Here is a 27,039-nt window from a genome sequence, read left to right on the forward strand (position 1 = left end):
CCTGAAAAATGTAGTGTGTATAAGATACTGGTGTTTTATACGGTGGGTGCTATTGATGCTGCAGCATTAGGCCCATTCCTGAAATAGGCCCAGATGAAAACAGATGAGAATTTTCCGAAAGCTGAACAGTTTTCTTTTGCTATATTAACCTGAAAATAAATCTCAGAATGGAATTTGGAGCCCCAATTTCGGACGCCTTGACACAGGTAGTAAAATTTTCACCTTGAAAGTTAGTTAGTTGTATACAAAAAATCGACGGTATGCAGCATCAGGCCCAATTTCGCCCTGGGTGCCAAGGATCTTGAAGTTGGAAGAGGTGATACTACCGTGCAAGGTGTTAGTGGCATGTGCCCAGTCAGTGATATGAGGAGTCATAACCCCCTTCTGGCCCAGTATTCCTAAAAAAAAAAATGAACGTCAAAGGCAGAAAAATATGGCAAACAAGAGGAATTGACTACTAAGAAAAAGTTACATACCCCAACCCCCCTTAATATCTTGGGCACGCCACTGGAGGGAGTTGTCTTCTTTTTAACAGTAGTGTTGCGCCCATTCCAGTAAAAACGTCCTTCTTTTCCAGAAATGTCAGGCTAAAGAGAGGTATAGGGCACCAACAAACCATGACGGAAAGCTACTGGTTAGTTTGTTTAACCCTCCGTTAGGCACGTAGGATACCAGTGTCCCTGCGTCCATATTCATTGTGAGATTGCAACACTGAACTATACTGCACATGGGTGCTTTTGTGTATCTGAACGTTTTTTTCCTTGCCTTTGTTCTAAGCTCAGTTGTGTCATTGTGTTGCACTTCTAAGCCATGTAATGTTATGAAGGTAATTGCAGTCACACACTTGGGGGAGAGATGTACCCCATGTGCCTAAGCAGGCCCGTAGCCAAGCAGGGGCCAGGGGAGGCTCCCCCCTGGCACTGCCATCAACCCACTTTACATTAGGTAAACTATTTTGCATAATTTGTTTGCAGTGAAGAGTGAAAATGTAGACAACTCACAACTTTAAGGATAAATCCACAGAATATGAACTGTATCTATTACATTCGCTCATTTTGTTGATGAGCACAAGTAGCTGCAAGTATTTAGAATATTCTCTAGACTTCAGGAAGTTCTTTCATAGGGGAGCTTCTTTATCTGTACCTTCACTGTACCTGTTGCAACCTCCCCTTTAGACAGAAATCTGTGACTTTGATGTCATCATGCAAGTTCCCTCCGCATCTGCATCAAAGGTCAACAACAGTTCCCAAGTTTTGGGAAGGAAGGGGAGTTTAATTGCTTCGGCCGGGGGTGGAATATACTGTAGGCGCTGTGATTAAATATTGTGAGTTTTTTGTGTGTGATATAGTAATAGTATGGGGTGTGTAAGGGATAATTTCAGTATCAGTCAATTAACACTTCAAGAGATGTTTTTAAAAGATGTAGAAAAACAGAGCACATAGAAGCAGTGGCGCAGCAACATATCGCGAGGCCCTGGGCGAGATTAGAATGCGAAGCCCCCATCCTTTCTTTACATTTGAAATCTCAATGTGAATGGATACAAAATATTCAATAATACATCAGCAATTAATCATATTTAAATAATAATAATAAATTACTGACAAAAATGATATTTAATAATTTCACTCACAGTACAAAGTGCAACACAATGACACAACTGAGTTTAGAACAAAGACAAGGGGAACAAATCGTTCAGCTACACAAAAGCACCCATGTGCAGTATGGTTCAGTGTTGCAATCTCACAATGAATAGGGACGCAGGGACACTGGTACCCTACGTGCCTAACGGAGGGTTAAACAAACTAACCAGTAGCTTTCCATCGTGGTTTGTTGGGGCCCTATTGCTCTCTTCTTTGGCCTGACATTCTTTCTCTGCTTTACAAGTGCTCAAGAGTTTTATAGCATTCCCTTCCCAAAAAATGCAGTGCTTATCTCCCCACAAGAATTTGGCTGACAAATTAAAACTTAATAAGAACTGGCCACTGTCCCCCCCAAAAATAATACTTATTACCCGTCCCTTAGCAGTATGTTAGCAGCATACGAAGTGATTCTTACATGTTAACAACTGTCAACTTCTGTCCACTGTTGAAATTTTTATTCAGTAAAAATTTTCATCACAAAAAAGGCAAATGAAAGAAAAATCCTCCCAAAAGTTGGATGGATGCAGTGGCGTGCCCAAGGGGGGGGGGGGGGTTATAACCCCTCTTTGGTCCCGTATTACTAAAAAAAAGAACCTCAAGGTAGGAAAATATAGCAAAATGAGAGCAGACTTCCAGAAAAGGTGTACAAAACCCCTCCCTTTCGAAAATCCTGGGCACGCCACTGGATGGACGCAACCTGCATTCTCAAACCTGTCTGTGGGCTCCCCTGGTGCAACTGCAGGTCAACATTCATTATTTCAAAATAACTTCTTAAAAAGTTGAAAAATTAATTTACAATAACAATTTCTTACTGTCACAAACTATAAACAATAGCACACAAATGAAGAAAAGGACCACAGACCACGAAAAATATTATTATATTACATATTTTAATTAATTACATATTTCAGTGATTTTTCTACATTTTTATGCACATATTTAGCATGTTTTGGTTACATAAAAATCGAGGCCATAGTTGCAACCATTTTCTGCAATTGAAAATCATAAAGTTCCTATTAATAGCCCACAGATTAAAAGACCATGATATGAAAAAGAAACAGATTTATTGGCACATGCTAGAAAAAATATGGAGAGGAAACATTTAGTGAAAGAATTTAGAATAACAAGCTGCAATGTATTTCAACAATAAATGACAAATTCACAAGTTTTAGGACCTATAACTATCACAACAAAAATTAACATAACAATAATGAACAACACACACTAACAACAAAGGAAACATTTAACACTGAAAATACATGTTAGTTAGAATGGACGGTATTTTGCCTGTCTAGCATGTACAAAAAGAAGGTTCAACATTCTGTGTTGTTTTGTGTACAACATTTTTGTTATTTGCGAGAGCTGTTACAACTCATCCCCTCTTCACAGATATTGCCAGGGATGTTACTATCTGTGAAACATCGATGTTGTTTCACCAGCAGGCAATTATCACAAAACCTGGTTCCTGCATCTGTCCCACTTGCAGCTGTCACCCTTATCTTGGAATTGGAGTCTTGCAGTTAGTGCATGCAAACTTGTGTCACCGGTCTCAACAAATACAGATAGACTACATACAGCAATCATATTTTATTGCAGTCCAAAATAGGATAACCACAATGGTGACTTTTCCATAAGACCATGTAATCTACTTTGAAACATAACAATCCTTATTTTACTTCGGTGTGCAATAAAAATCATATTTAGGACTCGGAAATTGATGCCCTAAAAAGGCATGAAAAATGAATTAAGTATAAGCTTGAATGACAATGTACTTGTGACAGTACATGATGCAACAGGCTGCTTGGTGATTTAAACTAAAGTTCTGAAGTTACAGAAATTATCACAATTAAGTGCAATTGCACTTATTTATATTGCCTGCAATGTTGAGTCTTTAATTCCATTCGGTCTGTTATTACATGCGACCAGGCTCACCTCTTCGCATCTCAACTGAAGCAAAAAAAAAAAAATCTATTGAAAGATTTTGGGAGAAATAAATATGATGTAATTGCAAGAAACGGCCGGTCACCTAGGAGCACAATGTGGTATGAAAAATGCAATAAAAACTTGCTCAAGTACTGAAAAATGACAATACCGCCCCAAAAAGTTCAAAGAATGCACAACAAAAACAAAGTTTTCAGCTTATAACTGAAGGCAAATGGGCTATTTTAACATTTAGCATTAACGTCAATCCCCTCCACCCAAAGACTTCTCAACTTCTGAGCTCTCGTCACACCTATCCTATGCTCCGAAAATGTGGAATCCTGAGTTCTTTTTGCTGTTTTCTGCCATGATCTGTTAATCAAGATAATGGTGATGCATGGATTATCATGTCCAGGGCTCGGATTTAGATGACATGTCATCTTTTTTTCCTTATGTAGTATGCATTGCTCTGTAGTATTAAAATCCTGAATATGAAACTCTGATTATAAAAATGTGAATGTTTTCATCATATTTTCCATTTTTAAAGTCTTAGGTAATTTCTTCAAGTTTTACGTCATTTTTTTTGTCGATTTTTCAAGTTTATGTTATTTTTCGCATTTTACTTCTTTTTCTGTTCTTTTTTTTGGGCGTAATTGCAAAAAAAAAAAGTAATGTAATTGCATTACGTTCCACTCACTCATTTTTGGTCAGGAATTGACATTTATCGCCTTGATGTCTGTAATAATGAAAACAAAAATTGTATCGCCACGTGATTGTAGGAACAAAGCAACATGCCGCTCGACATTACCTACTTCAATAGTTATGAACAGGTTAATTTTTTATACTTAACATTCACATACACCTTGAAATTTCAGTTCTTACGTTACAGAAATAAGAACTACACCATTCTAATTGTCATACCCTGAAATAACTAAATTTTTAAGGTCATTTAATTAGGTAATTTCTGATATTTTTAGGCCATCAAAATCTGGGCACTGATCAAGACTAGGGCTCGGGACTTTATGTTATAACATATTTTTCATTTGACATCGGATCGGATACTGGGGTGAGATCTTTACATATCTGATGAAAATCAGTCGAAATAGATAAACTTGATAAGGCATATTTTGACATATTTTACCAATTTCGTGTTTTTACAACATATTTCTTCAATTTTCTCATAATAAGACATATTTCTGTATAATTTCGTAATTGTCTTTCATATAATCGGTTATTTTAAAATTTATTATTTTTTATTTTATAATTCATACCTTTAGCGCAACGGATAGTTCATATTATCGATGGCAAGATAAGGAAATTACGAACGAAGAAATTAAAGCAGATGACATCTTCTTACCAACTAGAACAGAACAAAAATTCCCCCTTTTTTATAGCGAGCTGCCAATTATGCTTTACTTCTCACAAAGGTGTAAATCTGACATAATAGCAAATAATATTTTGGATAATTGCAGTGAACCTCACAATATAGGCTATTGTCAGTATTTTCCCACTACATTATATGGTTAAAGGGATTCTGACTTCATTCAATACCCCACCCCCTTGTAGTCGATCTTCCCTGGAAGATACCGATATCCCGTATAATGAGACATTCGAAAGTACTGTTGTGCATATTTTTGGCTTTACTGGGGATACTTCTGAATTTTTCTGACATATTTTTAATTTTTTGTAACATATTTTTCCATTATTATAACATAATTACATACATATTTTAAAGTTTTATAGGACATAAAGTCCAGGGTCCAAAGTCATGACCAACGGGGAACACAACTTTTGTGTTTAGTAATAAATAAATAAATAAATAAATAAATAAATAAATAAACTTGTTACACCTTGCATGATTCCAACCGACGACTTTCAGTTTGGGAGCACCTTGCCCTACATTCAATGGAAAATGGATGCCAGGACATTAGTGGAATGACTGCATTGGCGAACCAGGTGTACATCCTCAATCTCAACAGCAGTGCAGATGCCCTGATCAATGTCACGTTCCAGCAATCCTCAGGTACTAATAAATAGGAAGGTGGTGGTGACCCCTAGAACAGCTTATGCAAGGACGTTAATAGAAACATTCATACTTGAGACCACTCACTCTGGGAATCGAACCCAACTTGTAGGTTTGGAGCTAGAGTTCCCCGTAGAGCTGGAAATCTTCATGGGTAATTTTGTACCTCTAGGACTCGAGACAAACTCAAGATCTGGTCACTTAAGAACCTACATACTCAACTTCTAACAAATTCTCCACCCTACACATCTGTAAATTCAAACACCCTGACTTTACGGTATACCTCTCTACCCACACGTACAGACACCTTCGTAACTTAGTGCACCGACAATGAACTACAATCCCGCAACAATCAAATTGTGATCAAATTAGTGCCGGTCACTCCTGAACGACCGCATAACGTGCTCTGTGCAGAGAGAATTTCGAAACAGGATCTTCACAGGAATGCAAAGTGCTTCTTCAGGTTCTTCAGGAGTTCCCGAGAGCTCACATGCTCAGGATACGCCTGCAAGGCCTTTTGTATTATCACGTAGCTGGCTTGAAGGTCTCCAACCTGCAAAGAGGGACAAAAATTATATATTTGAGTTTAGTACCATAAGGGTAAAAAGTACACAGCCACTGATTTTTCATAAACAAATTCGAGGTACGAGGGCGAGACAAATAAAAACTTTTAAAAGAATTGACAAAAATTAAGAGAGGCTGTACATAGATCAAATTTAGAAGTGATGAATTCATAACCTTTGGCCCACTCACTATTCCCATAAAATGAATGTCAAAGGCAGGAAAAATGGCAAAATGAGGGCTGACTACTACAAAAAGTATATGTACCATCTCCTTCACCTTTGAAAATACTGAGCATGAAACAGATGTTGCATAACATTCTTGTACATTGTAAAATTACACATGCAATCAGTCAACTCAGTGGTGGAATATGTTAGCTTACAATCTCACCATTGAAGTTCCGAGGTTATTGTTAGTCTTCAAATGGGCATTCTTTGTAAGTGTTCCTTATCTTCACCCTTGCAATTAGCCAAAATTGGCAGAAATGCATTGTAACGTAACGAAATACAAGTACAATTCATATTTGCACAGAAGGGAAAATAAACTAATAGGAACGTATATGAGGGTGCTAATATATGCAAAGAAAGGAACAGGAAACTGAACAGGGTGGGAACCTAGATGAAATTTGGACTAAGATGTTTAAAAGATGGGATTTATGTAAGAAAAATAAAATAGGATTTCATATCATGCCGGAAGTAATCCGCGCAGCCCTATATACACGGGATTTCGAGATGGGAGTGACTTAGGGTTTTGGCAGAGGGGAGGGGAATAGCCGCAAGCAACTTCCTGCATTCCACAAGAAGGGCAACCAGATACTATGATGGGTGACTGAGGAGAGGGAGTTTTTAACAGTTTTAAGTTTGAACTTTATGCAGGATGATTATGGATAAGGAAAGTTTTTATCAGGGCATGGGCAAGTCTTTTAACAATTTTTATTTCAATGAAACCGTTTACCCTATTCCTTGTTTTACATAATTGATGTGGCATGCCATACCGACTTGTGCCAAGAAAGTAGCCTGAAGAAGGGGGCAGTAAGACCCCCGAAACGTTGCTTACAACAACGAGATATACTCGCATAATGTAAGTAAACAGTTTTTTGTGTTTTTTATCATTTTTTACAAAAACTTTTTAGTATACAAGTACAAATTACAGGAAATCTTATTTCTGCAAAATAACATACATTCTGACTTAAAATAAAATGATAAATTTACATTCCGTGATACAGACAACAACCGCAAATAAAATTAAAAGAACAAATTGATAAAAAAGCAAATTAAGAGAAAGAATGGGTAAGTCGAAGTAGAACAGTGGAGAGATGTTGATGTTTATCTGTCTGGATGATGGTAACAGCTGGGGATGAAGCAAAACCAGTTCCTCACCTTCTCTGCCAGAGCTGCATGGTTGAAGTGCGGCTCGAACATGTACGGAGCCAAGCTGGCAGATGCTTGGAAGAAGGCTCTTGCCTGTTCCGGATGGCCCCGCCTCATCTCCAGAACTCCGAGGTTATTGTACGATGGAGCATGGTTGTGGTCGGCTGACAAGGCTAGGCGGAAACACTGCATGGCCAAGTTTACGTCCCCAATTCCCTGGAATAATAATAATATTTATTTAAGTGATGAGCACCATTTGACAACAAGCAGGGTTGCTACGATTTTTGATTATGAAATTCCCTGACATTTCCAGGTTTTCCAGTCCAAAAACGAAATTTTTCCAGACATGTTTATCATCATGATTTTTGCTTTTGAATCTTGTGTTTTTCAATTAAATATCTAATCTGTTAATTATTATGAATATTCACTTACACAACTTTTTTTTAGCAAATTTCATTCTACACACATGAGAACACATGAAAATTTGAAGAGTAAAATGTAAAATTACAATTGGCATCAAATGAATAGGGTGCTACAATCACGTGCATCTAGCCTTCAGGCTACGGTAACAGAGGTACATAATTTCACCATAACAGATCTCCACAATATAAAAACAACAGAAAATGTTCATAAACCATACACAATTTTTCATTTTCTGGCGGATTTATAGTGTCGTAGAAAAATCTCCTTTTTTTGCTTACATTTATAAGTACACAGCATCTGGAGAAATTTTTGGTGCATATAGCAATTCTATAAGAAATGCCAACAAGACTAAGATCTATAAAATAATAGACGATAACTTCATCTTCACCAACCTTTCCGATAATTATGATCATATTGTCAATGTACTTTAGTTATGAAACAGATATCTAGACTGCAAGTTTTACTTCGATATTCTTTCTAATATCTAGTATTATAAAAGTGAAAATTTATTACAGAAATTCGAAGGAGTGGAATCACAAGAATCAAATTCAGAAGTGGAAGTGAACTGCTTGTTCATTTTGCAACTCTTTCTCTTGCAAACTCCAAAATGCACGTAAATTCCAGACGATCTGCAAAATTACCTGATTTTTCACTGACAAGTCATATTCCCTGACATTTCCCTATTTTCCAGATGTGTAGCAACCCTGAATGTACAAGGTACATCACAATGTTAAAATAGAAGATACAAAATTTAATGTACAATTATAAAAAAGGCAATGAATGCTACAATCTTATACATTGCCATAAGCTCAGCTATTAAACCTCTGGCCTTTTTGAGATATGTTAGTATTGAGATATTTCACCGCCAATACTAATAATAATTCCTACTTACAATAGCTACGTGTCCAATGTTGAACCACACATCTCCAAGAGATTCATCTGTTGCCAGAGATAACGCTCTCTCGAAGCACGTTAACGTCATGTCGTACTGCTGGGCGTAGAAACAGCACAAACCCAGATTGTTGAAGAGTTCCGCATTGTACAGTCCCATCTGGAGGAGTCTTCTAAAATAATACAAGAGCACAAAATAAAAACGTTGCTATTCGAGCGGAAGTAACAGAGAAAGATGAAGCACAAGTATCTAACCAGAGAACCACTGCATATACAGAGCATTCCCTAACATTTGCTATGAGACTCGGCGGCAAGTGGCCCGGCGTCAGCGATTGTTTTTCCCGGTGAACAGGGTCTGCAACAGTCGCATGCTACAGTCTGTTTTTTTCACTCTCCCTGCCTTCGCTCTCTTTCCCTTTCTGTTGACGTTGCAGACTGACGCCAGTATAATCCTCACTCGGAAGCTGTGTTGTTTTGTGTCCGTGTGTTGAAGATTGTGTCTTAATATGGCACCACAAAAGTTTACATTACAACAAAGGATTTATCTTGTCGAGTGTTACTTCGGAAAGAGGAATTGTGGAGAAGTGCGACAACGTTTTGCAATGAAATTTCCTGGTGTTCCCGTTCCATATAGGACCACTATATTAAACCTCGTGAAAAAGTTTAAAGTAACAGTGTCAGTTCTGAATAAAAGTGGATAGAAAAACCCATGTGTACTTACTGATGAAAAACTCGATGCGATAGGACAAAGGTTAGTACAGTCTCCTCGGAAATCTATCCGCCGCCTCTCACAAGAAACGGGTGTTTCAAAAACCACAGCATTTAGAACCGCTAAAATTCTTAAATCTAAAAAATAAAGTATACAAAGACAATCCGCACACCATCCGTGAGTTAAAAGAAAGTATTGTACGAGAAATCAGGAGAATTACAGTAGACGAACTTGCACGTGTAAATGCCAATTTCTTTCGGAGATGCCAGGAATGTGTTGCAGCAGAGGGACATCATTTTCAACACCTACTGTAGTCAAGGTTAGTACACAATATGAAAACTGTAATTTTAATAGCCGACTCTAGCAACTGTCGCAGACCCCGTTAACCGGGAAAGACAAGCGCTGACGACGGGCTGCTTGTCAGGGAATGCTCTGTATAAATAGTATACATTAATAATAGGGCTGAGCTGATGTATAGTTGTTGGAAAGAATCAGGCGGAATTTATTTACCGATACCAGACAATACGTTTCCCGCGTTTGGATCAGTTACGGGGGTCTGCAAAAATCCAGCGCAGCCCTTTCGCGGAGTCTAATTACCCTGGAAGTTATGCAAAAGTCAAGGTTTCCATTGATTTTACACTAATTTTACGTTTAAAAAACTGTATTTTGTGATTACATAATATGTATTTATTTAATATTTTAAAGCAAGAACCTGGTTAATTGATGATTATAACGAGTGGAATACTAACCTAGTAATATTAATCAATATTTTGAACTTTTAATTGTTACAATTGATTTGGTGTACATTACTTCGCTATTCTGACACTTTTGGCTAATCGTGAAGGTGGGAATGAGTGATGATATAATGAAATTGATGAATGGACACTCACTAACACCCATGTCCAGGCTGCGATTTGAATCCGGGACCCTTGGCATCATAGTGCAATGTGTTAACCACTCCACCAAGGAGGCCGGCCTTTATTGTTACAATTTCCAAGCATTGGCATCATTAAGAGTATTGATATAGTATGGGTTCAAAATGGTATTCGATCACACCTAATTAATATGTAATGATCAAAAAACAATTACAACTATTTCCACACAGCAGACTCATGCCACAAGGGTTGTTGAAGGTCCAGGAATTTTAAATAAATATAATTCCGGGCCAAGAGAGAAAATCAGTAAGTGTAAATTGGTTCTGGGCCGTAAAGAACCTTTTTATGTTTGAAGTATTTCAATTCGGTTCAGGAACCTTTTTTTCCAGATGAATTTAAATACGGTCGACGAACATTTTTTCTGGATGAATTTAAATATGGTCGACGAACATTTTGTTCTGAATGAATTTAAATACGGTTGACGAACATTTTTTCTGGATGAATTTAAATACGGTCAACGAACATTTTTTCTGGATGAATTTAAATACGGTCGATGAACATTTTTTCTGGATGAATTTAAATACGGTCGACGAACATTTTTTTCTGGATGAATTTAAATACGGTCGACAAACATTTTTTTGGATGAATTTAAATACGGTTGACGAACTTTTTTTTCTGGATGAATTTAAATACAGTTCAGGAACCTTTTTTCAATGAAACAATATGCAACTTGGACCAAATCTAAATTGTGCGACAAAAAAGAATGAGGTCCTGTTGCGGACCCAATAGAATCCATGGGTTTCTGGACCTCTAACAACCCTGATGTAAAGTATGTGAATGAAGCATATCCAATTCATGAATCAATTACAGAGGTTCCCATGTGCAGTGCAGTGAAAATACATTATGATTAGTACATTTTTTCACCTAAAGGATTGATGATAGTTCATGCCAGTTTGACAAATCACTACTGCTATTCTTATGGATTTCAATTTTTTTTTTACTTCAACTGAGAGGGAAGGGAAGTGGTTGCCATGCATACCTATAAAACCGAAGAGCAACTTCAGGCTGGTCGGTGTAGAAGTGATGCATTCCGATGCAGGCAATACCTTCTATGTGAGTGGAATCTTGCTGCAGTACGTCACGGTAGTACTTCACAGACATTGTTACGTTATTTAAACCTTCATATATCCTGGAAAGAAGAATTCGTTATTTCATTTGCTAGTTCAACTCAGAACCAAAGTTGTATTCATGTTGAAACGTACAGCATGTCTTACAGATGGTACAATATGGAATTGTGCCAATATCAATTAGGTACCCAATTTATACACACAAACATGTCAAGATTGAAGATCGTAGTAAATTGTAATGCAATTGTACAATATACCGGGTGTCCCAGAAGTCTTTCCCTGATTACAAACTTTATTCATATCCGCTATATGCAAGGTAGAGATGTAAAAGTGGTGCCAAAATGTTGGAAAACTAACCAAGTTTTTTTGTTGCAGGTTTGAGTAACGTGGCTGTAGTGTAGAAGTGTCAGTGCCCAGAAAACTGGAAATGTTCACAAATCAGGAAAAAGCTCAGCATGTCCTCTGGTATCACGAGACCCGGTCACCAATAACAGTGCAGAGGAACTTCAAATGTACAGAACTCTTTCGTATAGAATATCTGCAATCAATAAGTTGGTATTTAAAAAATGGAATTTAACTTCATTCCCAAATCCTGTCAAGTCTAAGAAACATTGTATGGAAAGATGCCACCCGATGTGAAGAGCATTAATTCCGGATTCCTTGGCACTGACACTGCTACACCACAGCCACATTACTGAAACCTGCAACAAATAAACTTGGTTAGTTTTCCAACATTTTGGCACCACTTTCACATCTCTACATTGCATATAGTGGATATGAATGAAGTTTGTAATCGGGGAAAGACTTCTGAGTCACCCGGTATAACATGTACCAAAATCATTATCGGGGTTACACAGACATTTAATTTCCCTTATATATGGGGTTCAAGGACAAAGCTTATGTGGGAGTAAACAACAACTCAACAACGCAGTGTACCTTATAAATGTTCAATGTAAGCACCTTTTGTGACACGGCACACATCCATCTGGCAGTCCAATGTGTCTCGATGCTTTGACACGCTTGGACGTCCAGAACACTTCCCCTTGCAGACACATCCAGTTGTTTGAAACTTATTAAACCCTCGACGATTGTTATCGGATGGAGATCGCTGTCTAGAAAGGTCGCTGAACTGAAACAGCAGAGCCACACCTTCCAAATGCAATGATGCAAAAAAACTTCTGCACGGGAGTCGACATCTTGTAACACCTATGCCACTTTGACTGATGGAAAACCAATGATAAGCACTCAGGGTAGCAAACTTTCACAGCCTTTCTTATCGTATAAGTAGGATATAAAACTTCACCTTCGTCTGTTGCTATATACCAACTACTTGAAACCCCGATAAACATTTTTGGACATGCTGTATATAACAAAGGAATATTTGAGAGGACCAGATAAGTACTGTGTTTTCATTGTTGTTACAAAACACACTAAACTTAGTATCCAATTTTTTAAATGTTGTTTATTTTTTAACCCTAGTGGTGTGTAACTTCAAAACTGTTTGATATTTCTGTCTAAGGTTTGGAATTCTTCCATTGTACAATATTGTATTATGCTAATGTACAATTTTTGTTTAAAAATTATGTTGATAATTCTCTCCACTTATTATTCTGAAAACCATCGATGGTTTTCGTTGATATTGTGAATGCAAAAACCAAAGGTTCCTACATAAAGGCATTCACAGATTCTCATAGTGAAAGAACCACATAACATGATTATGTATGGTTACACTTATAGACAATCTTGTCATCTGCAAACACTTGCATTATGCTGTGCACAAAATTTTTCACCTGACATACTATGTTGCTACCTTGCTATTTCCGTGAGCAGTGTCACCTCGCCTGGAAAGAACTCCAGACCGCCACGCAGAACGTCCAGTGCCGAAAGAGGCTGATCGATCCGAATGCACACTCTCGTGAGACGAAGGATGGTCGATATCATCTGCTGCTGCTTCAGGGCTGACCGGAACTGCTGCTCTGCATCTCTCATGAGTCCGAGTTGGAAGTAGCACTTTCCCAGCTGGACCTTCCACCACCAGTCCTGGAACTTGCATGCCTGAGTTGCCAACACTGCCAGGTCCATCGCCTGGAATCACAGGGAAGTGAAGAAAAATGTTTTTCTGAAACATATGGGGAATTACACGAAAAGTGGTCCTATTCCGTGTAAGTAACAAAATAAATTAATCAGAAAATTATTACTGTTTTTAATTGCATTAAGGTCTACCTGTGTGTGGATGCATATAATTTGCATACTTTACCAACAAAAAATAATAGCATATGTAGCCTATGTGCTACACAGACAAATGAAGTCAAATTTTGCTACACTTTTAAAATGTCACGGTCCTGCACCATAGCCGTGCAGTTTAAGGCACCATGCTTCGGCCTGTGTATGGGACCGATGGCCACCCACCATTGTGAGGAAATTGGGGAGCTACGAACAAATAGGGTAACCTGGTCTTGGAAACCGACTGGGGGTTCGTCGTGCTGAACACACGTCACCCCGTAAGTCGCTGGATGATCTCCATCCTTGGCAGATGGAAGAGAGACTAGCACTCAGTAGGTAAGTCCTGAAGAGTTACCAGTTAGATATAATGAAAACACATTTAACTCGTTTATTTCCAAATTATTTACATTTGTACTTACCTTTTATGCATAGCGGAACATTTTTAACTTGGGATTATGTTTTTTTCACTGAAAGAAGCGTAATTTTTCACATTACAAGTATTTACTGGTCGTTGCTAATTCGCTTTCGTTACACACAATATGGCAGGCAAATATTGACTCATGTTGTCTATAGTCAGCTGATATGCAGTGGTGTCAGCTGATATGCAGTGTTTCCAAACTTATGAACCGAAAAATGCCGCACAAACTATTCACAAAAGTTTTTTAAGCGAAAATTAGATCCACAAACCATTCACTGAAGGTTAGGTTAGGCAAACATAGAAAATTAAATTGGGAGAAAAAACCCAGCTCACACGTTATCTTGTAAAACTATCTTGTGGTTGCTACACTGACAGGGGGTTACATATTCAAACGCACATAACATTTGATTTACGTAGTCGACGGTAAAGGTGGCATGAGCTATCGTGCAAGGGAGATACATTAATGTTGAAAGTGACATTATTTACCGGCCGAATAAGTTGCACGAATGTAAAAAACACTATTCCCAGCTTCCAAAAGTCCACAGGAACTCAATTCTTTAAGTACTTTCCCGTCATTTCTCCTGTAAATTTGAAGAAATGCATTTTCACTATATCTAACTGTTACCGAAGAATTAAACAAAACTCAAGGCGCAACAGCCCTCTCTGGCCAATGGCCTACCAAGTGACTTTTTTTGGTCACACGTCAGCATGTCGAGTCGCATTGCAATTGTTTTCTACCTTTCAAGACCAAAGTTCACTACTTCCTCATTTCAAGTAGCTCCCTGGGGTGTAAGGGACCCTTCCTGCAGACACCCAAATAACAACCTCGCTTCCACGTAGTACACCCTGGACAGTATTTAGCAGACTAACGAGGTTCTGGCACCTAGACATGCGGCCACGATAATTCTTTGTGGAGCTTGTGCTATCCACATGTGTTTGTCATTGTCCCTTCATCCGTTTAATTTCATAACAATTCATCCCCATCTTCGCAATTAGCCGAGATTGGTGGACACGGGAAGTAAAATAAATCAAATTACTCGTTCATTCAAGTTGCTTCCCACTTGACCTCATCAATTTTTTCAGATTCCCACTGGGAACTGAACCTGATGGTATTCACACCAAAGCCGAGGGCATTAACCATTTGGCTATATGGAAACCCACATAAATATATAATCAGTGGCAGAAAAATACAGGGCACTTGATTGAAATGGCGCATGAAAATTTTTACTTGGTGCCTCAAATTCAGTGCTAAAAGGTATGTACATATTTTTAATATTTTGAGTTTCATTAAGCAAAGTCCCATTACTGTTTTTTAAAGAAAATAATGGGACAGCATGTGTTTTTTAATATTTGTGGGTTTTTTGTATCATGTGTATTATTAAATCAGAATAATAAACATGCCATTATATATATATATATATATATATATATATATATATATATATATATATATATACCAGGAGTATAAGCTTAAATCTGCCGTTTTGTAGTCAGAAAAACTCATGGTTTGTTCATAGAAAGCAACAAGAAATTTATTCGAAGTACTTGCCTGCGCGAGCTACACATTTTGCCCACCTCTCGGGCACTTTGTGGATACCACGCCAAAAAAAGTCCTTCTCTTTCGAGGCAAACCACTCATCAAGCCATTTTCGGACGTCTGCATAGGAATCGAAGTGCTGCTCAGCGAGGGCGTGGCCCATCGACGAAAACAGATGGTAGTCGGAAGGGGCCAGGTCTGGTGAATAGGCGGGATGGGGTAGCACCTCCCAGTTGCGTGTCTCCAAGTAGTTTTGGACCAGTCTTGACGTGTGCGATGGGGCGTTGTTGTGGAGGAAAATCAGCTTGTCATGTCTTTGTTGATAATCCGGCCTTTTGTCACACAGAGCACGGTGCAATTTGATCAGTTGTTGGTGGTAGCGGTGAGCAGTGACAGTTTCACCAGGTTTCAACAGCTCAAAGTAGACAATACCCTGTTGATCCCACCAAACACCGGCCGAAGCGATTTGGTCTCGAGGAAGATGTTGGTCGTTGGCCGGGATCAATCCATGATTTCTTGCAATTAGGATTCTCGAAATATATCCACTTTTCATCGCCAGTCACAATCCGATGCAGGAAAGACTTTCTTTTTTGTCTCGCAAAGCAAGATTTCGCATGTGTCTTGGCGTATCTCCAGCTGCCGATCGGTCAATTCATGCGGCACCCATTTTCCGATCTTTTGAACCTTTCCCATGGCACGTAGACGCATGGAAATGGCTGCTTGAGTAACATCGAATTGCTCGGCAAGCATCTTTTGCATTTGGGTATCGTCCAAAAGAGCCTGCAATTGATGGTCTCAACCTTCCTGGGCCGATTTTCACACTTCTTGTCGCTCAGGTCAAAATTGCCGTCTTTGAACCGACGAAACCAATACCTGCACGTTGTTTCCGATACAGCACTGTCACCATAGGCCTCCACAAGCATTCGATGCGATTTCTTCAAATGGAAGCAGAAAAGCAGAGCTTCCCGCATATGCTCTTTTCCTGGCACAAAACTAGACATGCTTACCACAGGAACACTGTCTGTTGTTGTCTGCACGTGCTGACGATGTGCACTGATTCGTGTTGGCAGATGTCCTACTCATACAAACACCAGGTATGGCGTGCCCATGGTAGCTTCATACACTCACTAACACCATCTATGAGCAAACAGCAGATTTAAGCTTATACACCTGGTATATATATATATATATATATATTTTTACTTTTCCTATTCGAATTTTAAAATCTGGGGCAATATGGTAGGGTTGGCCATGTATTAGAATGTATTTTCATGCTATCAACAGTTGAGCCTTTATTCTTGCACTCTGGTTCAAGAATTAACTACATTTAATCCATGTTGTATTAATGAATAAATTAGATATTTTATGGTCACATTTTAAAATGTGTAGCTTTATCTTAGTTGGACACATGGCTTTCTTAACCGACCCCCCCCCCCAAAAAAAAAATTGTTCTTGGATATTTTGAAACACAGCAAAAAATGCAGTCTTGATCACAATGTGAACTCTGGTACCAATATGTCATATCCAGGAAACGGATTTATATGCAAATACATATTTATGTTTGAAACTGAAATCAGTTATATTTTTGTATTATCTTTGCGCATCATGACATGTAGACTCAAAAAATTCAGTTTTTATTTTCCATATTTGTACATATATTAGGTTTTGGTTCATATTTTACATATTATTTCCATATTTCAGAACATATACTCCATGTTTGTGAATATGTCCCCTCAAAAGAGTTGGGTGAATTTCTTGCGAATAACTGACAAAGTCTGAAGCAATGTTAAACAAACGAAAGTTTACGACCCTTTCTATGCCCTCCAATTGCACTAATTACAAGTTTTCTGTCATCCGTTTTACCTCATCTCCCAATAGTTTGCAGGTCAAGAGTTAGGTATGTAGTGTCTTATATTATTAAAAAGGTAAATTTATACAATTTCAAGTCCATATTTTGATAAAAATAACTAAATATGTATTTCCATATTTAGCTCATTTTTACGAGGGTCACTATTTATATTTTGAGCCTTGGCAACACTGATTGAAGTTAGGCGCGATTTGACGTTTGCACGGAATCTTCTGGCATTATTGACCATAACGTACTTCAAATGTTTTGTGAATAGCTTCATTTGTGTTGTTTATGTTGCCTTGGAGATTGCACGACAACAATAAAATGGAATTAACTCGTGAACATTTTCGTGCGATGATTTTTTACGATTTTCGACGTGGATTATCAAGACAAGAGTGCATCGATCAACTTACTTCCACATTTGGCAATGAAGCCCCATCCTTTGCCACTGTGAAACGCTGGTATAACAAATTTAATCATGGCCGCCAATCGCTCACCGACGAGATTCGCAAAGGTCGTCCAAAATCAGTTGTTGTTCAAGAAAACATTGATGCTGTGCAAAACCTAATACTGCAAGATCGTCATGTGACATACTGTGAGATTGAGGCAACCATAGGCATTAGTTCCACCAGCATATATAAAATATTATGTGATCATTTAGCTGTGAGAAAGGTATGTTCTCGTTGGATCCCACACAATTTGACAAAAACTCAAAAAGACGCTCGCGTCAATTGGTGCAAACAAATGCTCAATAAATACAATCGTGGTGCTTCAAAAGACGTATATAAGATTGTAACAGGTGAGGAATCATGGATATATGCATATGAGCCGGAACGTAAACAGCAGTCGACTGTATGGGTGTTTCAAGATGAACCCAATCCAACAAAAGTTGTTCGCACTCGAAGCACATCGAAACAAATGGTCGCCTGTTTTTTCTGGAAAACTGGTCATGTGGATACTGTGCCTTTAGAGGAACGTAGAACGGTCAACTCTGAATGGTACACAACAATTTGTTTGCCAGAGGTCTTCGGTCAAATACGGAAAACAAACAAACGCCGTCGGATCATTCTTTATCAAGACAATGCCAGCTGTCACACATCTCGTCTAACAACCGACTTTATGAACAGTCAAAAAATCGAATTGATGGCTCATCCGCCATACAGTCCTGATTTGGCACCCAATGACTTCTTCTTGTTCCCGAATGTCAAGAATAAATTGCGTGGACAACGATTTTTGTCGGCGGAAGATGCCGTTGATGTGTTCAAAAACCATATTATGGAGGTGTCTCAGGAAGATTGGAAAAACTGCTTTGACAAATGGTTCGAACGAATGCAAAAGTGTATTGACCATAAAGGAGAATACTTCGAAAAACAATAAAGCAGTTTTCAATGCCAAATTCCTGTTTTTTCATTGTTAGGCTCAAAATATAAATAGTGACCCTCGTACTACATAAAAATCCATTCCCTGGTCATGCCATTGATCTATCAAATGATTTGTCAAGCCAGCCCTGTATTACCTGTAGGAAATTGTCTCATACTGCAGCTGACTGAAGCCTGCATTTTTTGCTGTTTCTACAGTGGTGCATCACCTGCACTTGCGGCATATTATAACCAGAATCTATTGTTTCAATAGAACAGAAAGAACAGTTGACTTCCAACTTACATGTCTGATGTCGTTCTCGTGATAATATATGTACTCGAAAAGAGGTTTGGCGAGATTTGGCAGGCAAGCATATTTCCCAAGGTTAAGCCTTGACAGCTGAATGAACGGTCCACCTGGCTCTGTGAGCATGGAAGCGGTTCCAAGACGAACGCTCCGCCCGGACGTGGTCGTGACAGGTCGTGCCGTTCTGGCCGTGCGGGGAGTGCGTAGGGCTTGCTCCATTGTTCCTGGTCGACCAGTTTGGGTGGCCGGACGCACCACACCGGTGAGCGGTCTTCCGGATTGAGTCGTTGGCCTGTTTGGAAACAATTTATTAATAATAAATTTGTGTGTGCAGCAATTCAATATGTGTATGTACAAGTGTCTGTATTATATTATTTTTCATCTACAAAAAGTAGTTATGCAAACCTTTAAGAACACTAATAATTGGGAAATGGATTTCAAGGCGAAAAAAAAAAAGGCACTGAAAAAATGCCTTCATTCAGGTTTATAACCAGTTACATTAGCATTCTTTATTCAACACTAGCAAATAATCCAATATATGGTGAACATGGTATAATTCATACGCGTGCACTTTCGGTACAGCAAGGCCAGCAGTGGTGGCACACAGCATAACTGTTACAAATGAATTCTTTAACTTTTGGATTCTCATTATTTCTTCCAGGTTGCCTCAACAGAATATCAACCTGCAAGCGTCCAAGGTTCGTTCGTCCTTTTCCGATATGCGGCCATCAACACCCTCTCGTGGCCTGTTAACGAAACATCTATGTAGTATCACCACCCTGGCAATGCCATCAGAAACCCAAAAAATACCCTGCCGACCTTCAAGGATCCAATGAGAGGGGATGTTGTGTGGAGACAAGCTTGTTTTCTAACCCGTAAGGGCTGGAAGAAAGCAGAGAGAGCCATCGGTCAGCCTGCTGATGTCCTCAGTTTTGCGAACTGCACGATTAAGTGTCCAAGTGTACCGTATACTGTCAGCGATGTAGCATATCCACCAAGCTAGTTAACATTTATATTCATAAATAAGCTATTAAGTTTCAAAACATAGGAGAAACACATAATTGCTGACATACGGATGATATATTCTATGTGAAGATAAATGTTTCCGAGCGTTCGGTCTATTAAGACAGCTAACATGTCCATGGAGACATCCGTCAAATAGAGTTGGCCGTGGTCACAATTTTTCAAGTGCTTTGCGAGGTGAAAAGTTATGGCTTTTAAGGCAGGTGAATTTCTATTTGTTTGCTTCAAATAGTGTTGGCATTGTTAATATTTATTACGGAAAGAACTACGTGGTGCCAAAGTGGATTTGTGAATATTGCAATGTGTGAAAATCTTGAAAATTGTTTCAATCATCCGTGATCGTCTGTTGCATTAAATACGTTTGACAACAGACCAACTGAAATTCGAAAAAATGAACAACTGCGCCAGGACATTTATCTTTCCCTTAGACATTATGGAAAGAGTATCAGGTAGAGTGCTAATTTTTTCATTATAACGTACCATGTCGAAGCAATGAATTCATGGTTTTCTTAATTTTTCGGGATCTGCTTCCCCAACGGAAAATGACACCGCACGCCACTGGCATAATTTATGTTACACCATTTCATAGCTCTTCTTCTGCTGTACAAAATGAGACTATAGGATTTTATGTAGCTGCTCAAGAAGAGTGAAAATCATTTATTTTTCTGTCCAATTTTTTAACAAGACATGAAAGAAAAGTAAGGAAAAAATTTGGTGAAGCATCAAAGAGGGGGTAAAAAGAGGATAATCCCACAAAAAGGTGCAGCAAAGTGCATTCATTTTAATTGATTTCATGTCCTAAAATACATCTCTCAAACAATCGGTATAAAAACAGCTATATTTTTAGAAAGGTGTTGTACCTTAAAATCCATTTCCTACTAATAAACATCATTGAATGATTACGAGTTAATGCATTTTCACCAAAAGTGATTCTGATATCTTCAAATTACTTATGTACATTATAAATTGTTTCTATAAACTGATTTAAATAAAAACCGGATGTTTATTAAGTACTTAGATACTCTTTTAACACTTTCAAAGAAAAAGCAGGGTAATAAAATATATGTACTGATGGGGTGAAGCTCATATGAAAGGTAAACGTGATGTGCAAACTGTAAACACACTAAATTTCTGTTGCTTAAAAATTCAATATTTTTTATAGGCAAGAACAGAAAATATGTTGTGTAGCACAATATGCACAATACTAATCATGTTAAACCGTAAATACTTTCATTATCATTAAGCTCTAAAAAAACATGGCAGCATATTTTGCAAACTATCATTAAGAAAGTGCCAAAATTCAGCTAGAAAGACTAAAAATATTTTCAGTTACAATTATATAGTACATCAAAATTGTTAATGAAATTATTATGGTTTCATTAAAACACCGAAGAAACTTTTTCCAAAGTAGGTTCATATATACAGTATAATAAACAGAAAAATTTTATATTTATATATATTTTTTTATTTGCTTTAATCAAACTGTTCAAAAATTTTACAGGGCTGTTTTCCAGAGAAAGCCTTTTCATAAAAAAACGTATGTACTGTGCCGAAAAACATACAAGCAATTTTATGTGTGTTTTGGCTAAATTTCACAATACCAGATAATTCCCCGATTTTGTTCATATTTCGGATACTCAATAATTTAGGGCTCCTAATCACGAATCTACACTTGGAATCGAAAAAAAAGGGGGTGCCTTGATTGATGTACGATTGCATATTATCTAACATTTTTTTTAAGGTGCCCCTCAAACCATTCATGCATAGCCCCATAAACCATTCATGGTAAGGTTAGGTTAGATTAGGTTAAGCAAACAGTTAAAATTTGGGGTCGTAAAGTAGTGAAAAAACAAAATCTTGCAGTAAATAATGAGCAATTTGTACATTGTCAGTTGCGATCACGGACCCCCTTTTTTTCGAAATTCTACACGTGACCGCCAAATATTAACTGCAGATTCGTGATTAGGAGCCCTAAATAATTGAGTATGCGAAATATGAACGAAATTGGGGAATTATCCGGTATTGTAAAATTGCTCCTGTGCTTTTTAAAACAATCACACAGAGTGTATCTAAATTTTAAAAAAAATTATCAAAAATGATTTTTTAAATAAAAATCTTAATTTTAATCCACCTGCTTTGTAACATACAAAATTTAAGCCAGGTATTCTTTATATCCCATATATTACAGCCAAAAATGTTTAGGTCAGTGCAGGCAACTGCAGTACCCCTACCTCATGCCTCGAGAAGGAGCCCCTTGGGCAGTGCCTGGGATGCGAAGTGATGTCCCTGGTCTTGCAACCTGTGCGATGGCATCGTTGTCCATCAAAGCCTCTGCAATTCCTTCCTCTTCAGCTTCTATGTCATCCACATACACCTGCTCTGTCAACGCTCGCATCTTCAACACCCATGTTGGCTAAGAAAGGGAAAAGTCAACAGAGTTATGCCTCCTGTTGGATTAAAAATTATGGATACTCGAGTTTGGACTCTTAAAATTTAACCAGTAGACGTACAAAAAAATAAGTTACATCAAAATTGAGCTTATTCAATTTTGCTTTAATCTATGGTACGGTAAGCAATTTTTTTCAGGGAATGCTTTCGATTTTTTATCGCCATGAGAACAAAAAAAGTGTTCTTTTTTGGGTTATCCAATCCACCACACTGTTTGAAATTATATAACTAAAGAATGTGTGGTCTGATCATGATGAAATTTAAATACAATCCTAAATATTCAGATTTCTGTAACCAACCATAAAAATGTTCTCATAAACTTGGTGAAACAACTGTTTCTTACTAATGGGTAGTCCTAAAAATGCCTTAATTTTGTTTTGACGCTCTTTGCGGGTGTTTCAAAAACCATAACCACTGTAAACTCACATTGCAAAACTGATTTCATACAGATTAGCAGGGTAGCAATGTACGTTGAACATGGTAAATTGCATGCACTATCTCTATCCCACTCTGAGTGACAGCCTGCAAATTCCACAATTCACCAGTGTGTGAAGCACTGGGTTAATTATCCAATATCGCCCGAACAGATTTCTTCAAATTTACAAGAGAAACTACTTACTGAAATCACTTTCTGTATCATTGTCGAAGTTCTTGGAGGTATTTTCTTTCGCGGAAACTGAAAACTTCACCATAGAATGCTGCAGAACAAGAAATAATCACTTGTTACGTAAGGAACTTGCATCTTCTGTAACATTAGGCCGTTGTTTCCATTATGTACGTGCAGATGGTGCGAGCGTTGAAAGTCACGCGGTCTCGCCAGTGTTTCCAAACGTGCCTTTTTTAACGAGAATTTTTAATTATTTTTTTTTTAAACTATGCTCACCTAACCTAACCTTGCCGGAAATGGTCCGTGGGGCTATCGTGGATGGTTTTTGGGGCTATCCGTCAATGGTTTGTGATGACATAATGAACACGAAAGTAGGTATTTTTCGGTTAAGAAGGTTGAAACACTGCATACCCCACTCCAAATTGACAAAACACAAGCACGACGCACGATGATCCATAACGAGTGAACACTACATATTCTGTTACCCAAGCAAAACAAGGAAGAAAAATAATGACTCGTAATATGAAAAGTTGACACTATTTTATGGAAAGAGGCATAACTACACCTTAAAGAATCTTCCGCAATACAGAATAGGTAAGTATCAATGCTAAAATTAAGGAAAGAAACGAGTGAGAGGTGTTCGGGCCTTATCGGATAAGTACCGCACTGGGTGTTGTGTGTACCTCAAATAATGACAGATCAAATACCAAAATAACAGATAGCAACAAATATCATTCATACAGGCCATATTTTATAGGCATCTTGTATTTTTAAGTCTTCATAACTCCAACCAAGATGTTAATGTGCCTCAATGTAGTAACTCACCACTCTAAACTATGCACCAATTCAGTTATAATGAAGAAAGTGGCAATACAAAAGTTGTAAAGCCGACCTCCATGACCGGGTGCTTACTATAGCATGCTACGACACTAGGGGTCCCAGGTTCGAATTTCGACTTGGGCATGGGTGCCCCTTCACCAATTTCAGGTATGGCTAAATATGCGATATCGCCTGAATGGATTTCTTCAAATTTACAGGAGAAACTACTTACTGAAATCAGTTTCTGTAGCATTGTCGAAGTTCTTCGAGGTATTTTCTTTCGCGGAAACTGAAAACGTAACCATAGAATGCTGCAGAACAAGAAATAATAACTTTTTTATGTAAGGAACTTGCATCTTCTGTAACATTAGGCCGTTGTTTCCATTATGTACGTGCAGATGGTGCGAGCGTCGAAAGTCACGCGGTCTCGCCAGTGTTTCGAAACGTGCCTTTTTCTTATGAGAATTTTTTCTTTAACTATGCTTACCTAACCCAACCTTGCCGGAAATGGTCCGTGGGGCTATCGTGAATGTTTTTTGGGGCTATCGTAAATGGTTTTTGGGGCTATCGTGAATGTTTTTTTGGGGCTATCCGTCAATGGTTTGTGATGACATAATGAACACGAAAGTAGGTATTCTTCGGTGAAGAAGATTGAAACACTGCATACCCACTCCAAATCGACAAAACACAAGTACGATGCGTGATGATCCATGATGAGTGCACGACATATTGTCTGTTACCCAAGCGGAACAAGGAATACAAATAATGACTCTTAATATGAAAAGTTGACACTATTTTATTGAAAAGGGCATAACTTCACCTTAAAGAATCTTCCGCAATGCAGAATAGGTAAGTATCAATGCTAAAATTAAAGAAATAAACGAGTGAGAGGCATTCGGGCAATATCGCATATTTACCCAGGTATGATTACAGAATATAGAGAATGTCTCCAATTTCGTTAATATTTGGTATAGTAACTAAGTTTGGCCTTCTAATCACGAATCTGTTGTTAAAATGCGGGGGTCACGTGTGCAAATTGTACATTATGCATGGGTAGCCCCACAAACCATTCACGGATAGCCCCACGAACCATTTCCAGTAAGGTTAGGTTAGGTTACGCAAGCTTAGTTAAAATTTTGTTCGTAAAACAATGCGATACATCTCTAAAAAAAATATATACATATATATAGGTTTTTCCCCCGATTTTCACACGTGACCCCCGCATTTTAACAACAGATTCGTGATTAGAAGGCCAAACTTAGTTACTATACCAAATATTAACGAAATTGGAGACATTCTCTATATTCTGCAATCGCTACCAATTTCATCATATCGTCACTCATCCTCATCTTCACAATTAGCCAAAATGGCAGAAGAGCGCAGTAAAATAAACCCAATCAACAAAAGTGGTAAGGTGCTTCAGAATAGGTTGCAGAATTCGCCAATGTGCGTAGAATTTATATTGACATAAAAGTTACCTTGTAAGAATTTCTTTTTACCTGATCAAAGGGATTCTTTTCCAGAAGATCAGAACAAACGGCTGCACATTCCTCGTATTTTCTTCTTCTAAATAAACTGAGCGCCAAGAACAGGGGATCCATAATTATTCATATATAACAGAATCTTTACTAATTTTGTTAATCATTATGTAGCATAAGAAAAAAATACTGTGTCAACTTTTATCGAAAAACTTCTCTACAAACGTCTGCTATAGTTTTGGTATTTAGCGTCATTTTCGATTTCCGCTTCCGCTTTTTGAGGACAAATGACAATCAAAGGCGCATCAAGAAGAAATCATTAGGGTCTCCCTTATCGCACAACGCACTAGTAAAGCTGCGTTCTGACGTTAATGGGAAAATATTTCATTGTTAGGCTAAATTTCTAAGTGTTATTAACTAATAATGTTAGGCTTGTTAAGTTTAATTATTTTATCATATATTTTCAGCGTATTTATGCTTATATGTATGCATATGTTTTTTTGTAACAACGTACGCAAACCCGAGTCTTATGACGTCTACGAAATTTGTAGTACGTTGTGCGATAAGTAAAACACCTTTACGGTCACGCAAGAATTTACTATTTCTGCCGCTACTCGCCAAATGGCGCTGATTCCCAACTGGTCTGTCGTTTTCACGTTCAGAAGACACAATGGGCTCTTATGGGCAATGCTTTTCTTATGGGAAATACGAGCGCGCTGTTGTCAAATTTCTGGATTTACAAATTTAGCTTAAGTAAAATCGGTACCTGCAGTTTTGCAGGAAATTTTGTAGAGAATACGATGGTGAACACAAAAAACTGGGAACTTGCTTACATAATTTTAGATAAATTAAAAACGCAAATTTTCCGTGAAAACACAATTTTTACATTGTTTTCATTCCTAACGTTGAAACATGCCGTAAAATGGAAGCATTCATTATTAAAAAAAATGACACTGTTTTTTAATTGGCGTAGGTGATGGTGGTACTCAGAATTTATCAATACTTTAAAGCATATTCGCATTAAAAATTATTCAAATAAAGTATGTGGAGATTTTTTATATTCGTGCAGTAGAAAATGTCGTCGCTGGCCATTTTTTGTTCTGTAATTCCAAGTAAAAACTTCCAGCGACAAAGTTGTGAAGAAAATAATGAAATTATTTTTTATAACCACTCAAAGGTTCCCAGAAATATTACTTTCATGCATTTGGAGTTTTTTTAACCCGAACCGCGCGCGAAGTAAGGAGACGTTGTCTGGCCATCTTGAGCTGACTCACCGCAGCATTCCGGCTAATCACCACCAAGTTTTCGAGTTATTTTATTTCCATTCAGTAAAAATATGAACTTCATGCTGTTTGTTATAATAGAATTGAAATTACTTAAATTTAATAATTGACAATTATTTCCAATGCTGCTGTTGTGATCAACATTAGTGC

The 27,039-nt window shown here is 37.9% G+C and overlaps 1 protein-coding gene across 1 annotated transcript; it reads right to left on the minus strand.

The window, feature by feature from the left end:
- Positions 1-2,687: 2,687 nt before the first annotated feature.
- BBS8 (tetratricopeptide repeat protein 8) lies at positions 2,688-25,867 on the minus strand. The gene is made up of 8 exons (XM_083137599.1): positions 25,628-25,867; positions 22,486-22,667; positions 19,229-19,523; positions 13,350-13,624; positions 11,452-11,601; positions 8,830-9,001; positions 7,524-7,730; positions 2,688-6,136 (listed from the first exon to the last, which is right to left on the minus strand). The coding sequence occupies exons 1-8, from the start codon at positions 25,727-25,729 to the stop codon at positions 6,020-6,022; spliced, it is 1,500 nt and encodes a 499-aa protein (XP_082993725.1). The 5' UTR covers positions 25,730-25,867; the 3' UTR covers positions 2,688-6,019.
- Positions 25,868-27,039: the final 1,172 nt, after the last annotated feature.

The sequence above is a fragment of the Lepisma saccharinum genome, chromosome 16 (assembly GCF_977018435.1).
Source record: "Lepisma saccharinum chromosome 16, izLepSacc3.1, whole genome shotgun sequence".
Taxonomy (NCBI): domain Eukaryota; kingdom Metazoa; phylum Arthropoda; class Insecta; order Zygentoma; family Lepismatidae; genus Lepisma; species Lepisma saccharinum.

Coding starts and splice junctions, on each gene's coding strand:
- BBS8 (XM_083137599.1), bottom strand. CDS start 25,729: ATGGATCCCCTGTTCTTGGCGCTCAGTTTATTTAGAAGAAGAAAATAC. Junction 13,625..19,228: donor ACGAGAACGACATCAGACAT/GTAAGTTGGAAG, acceptor CTGTGATTCCAG/GCGATGGACCTGGCAGTGTT. Junction 6,137..7,523: donor ATGCAGCTCTGGCAGAGAAG/GTGAGGAACTGG, acceptor CCCTCTTTGCAG/GTTGGAGACCTTCAAGCCAG.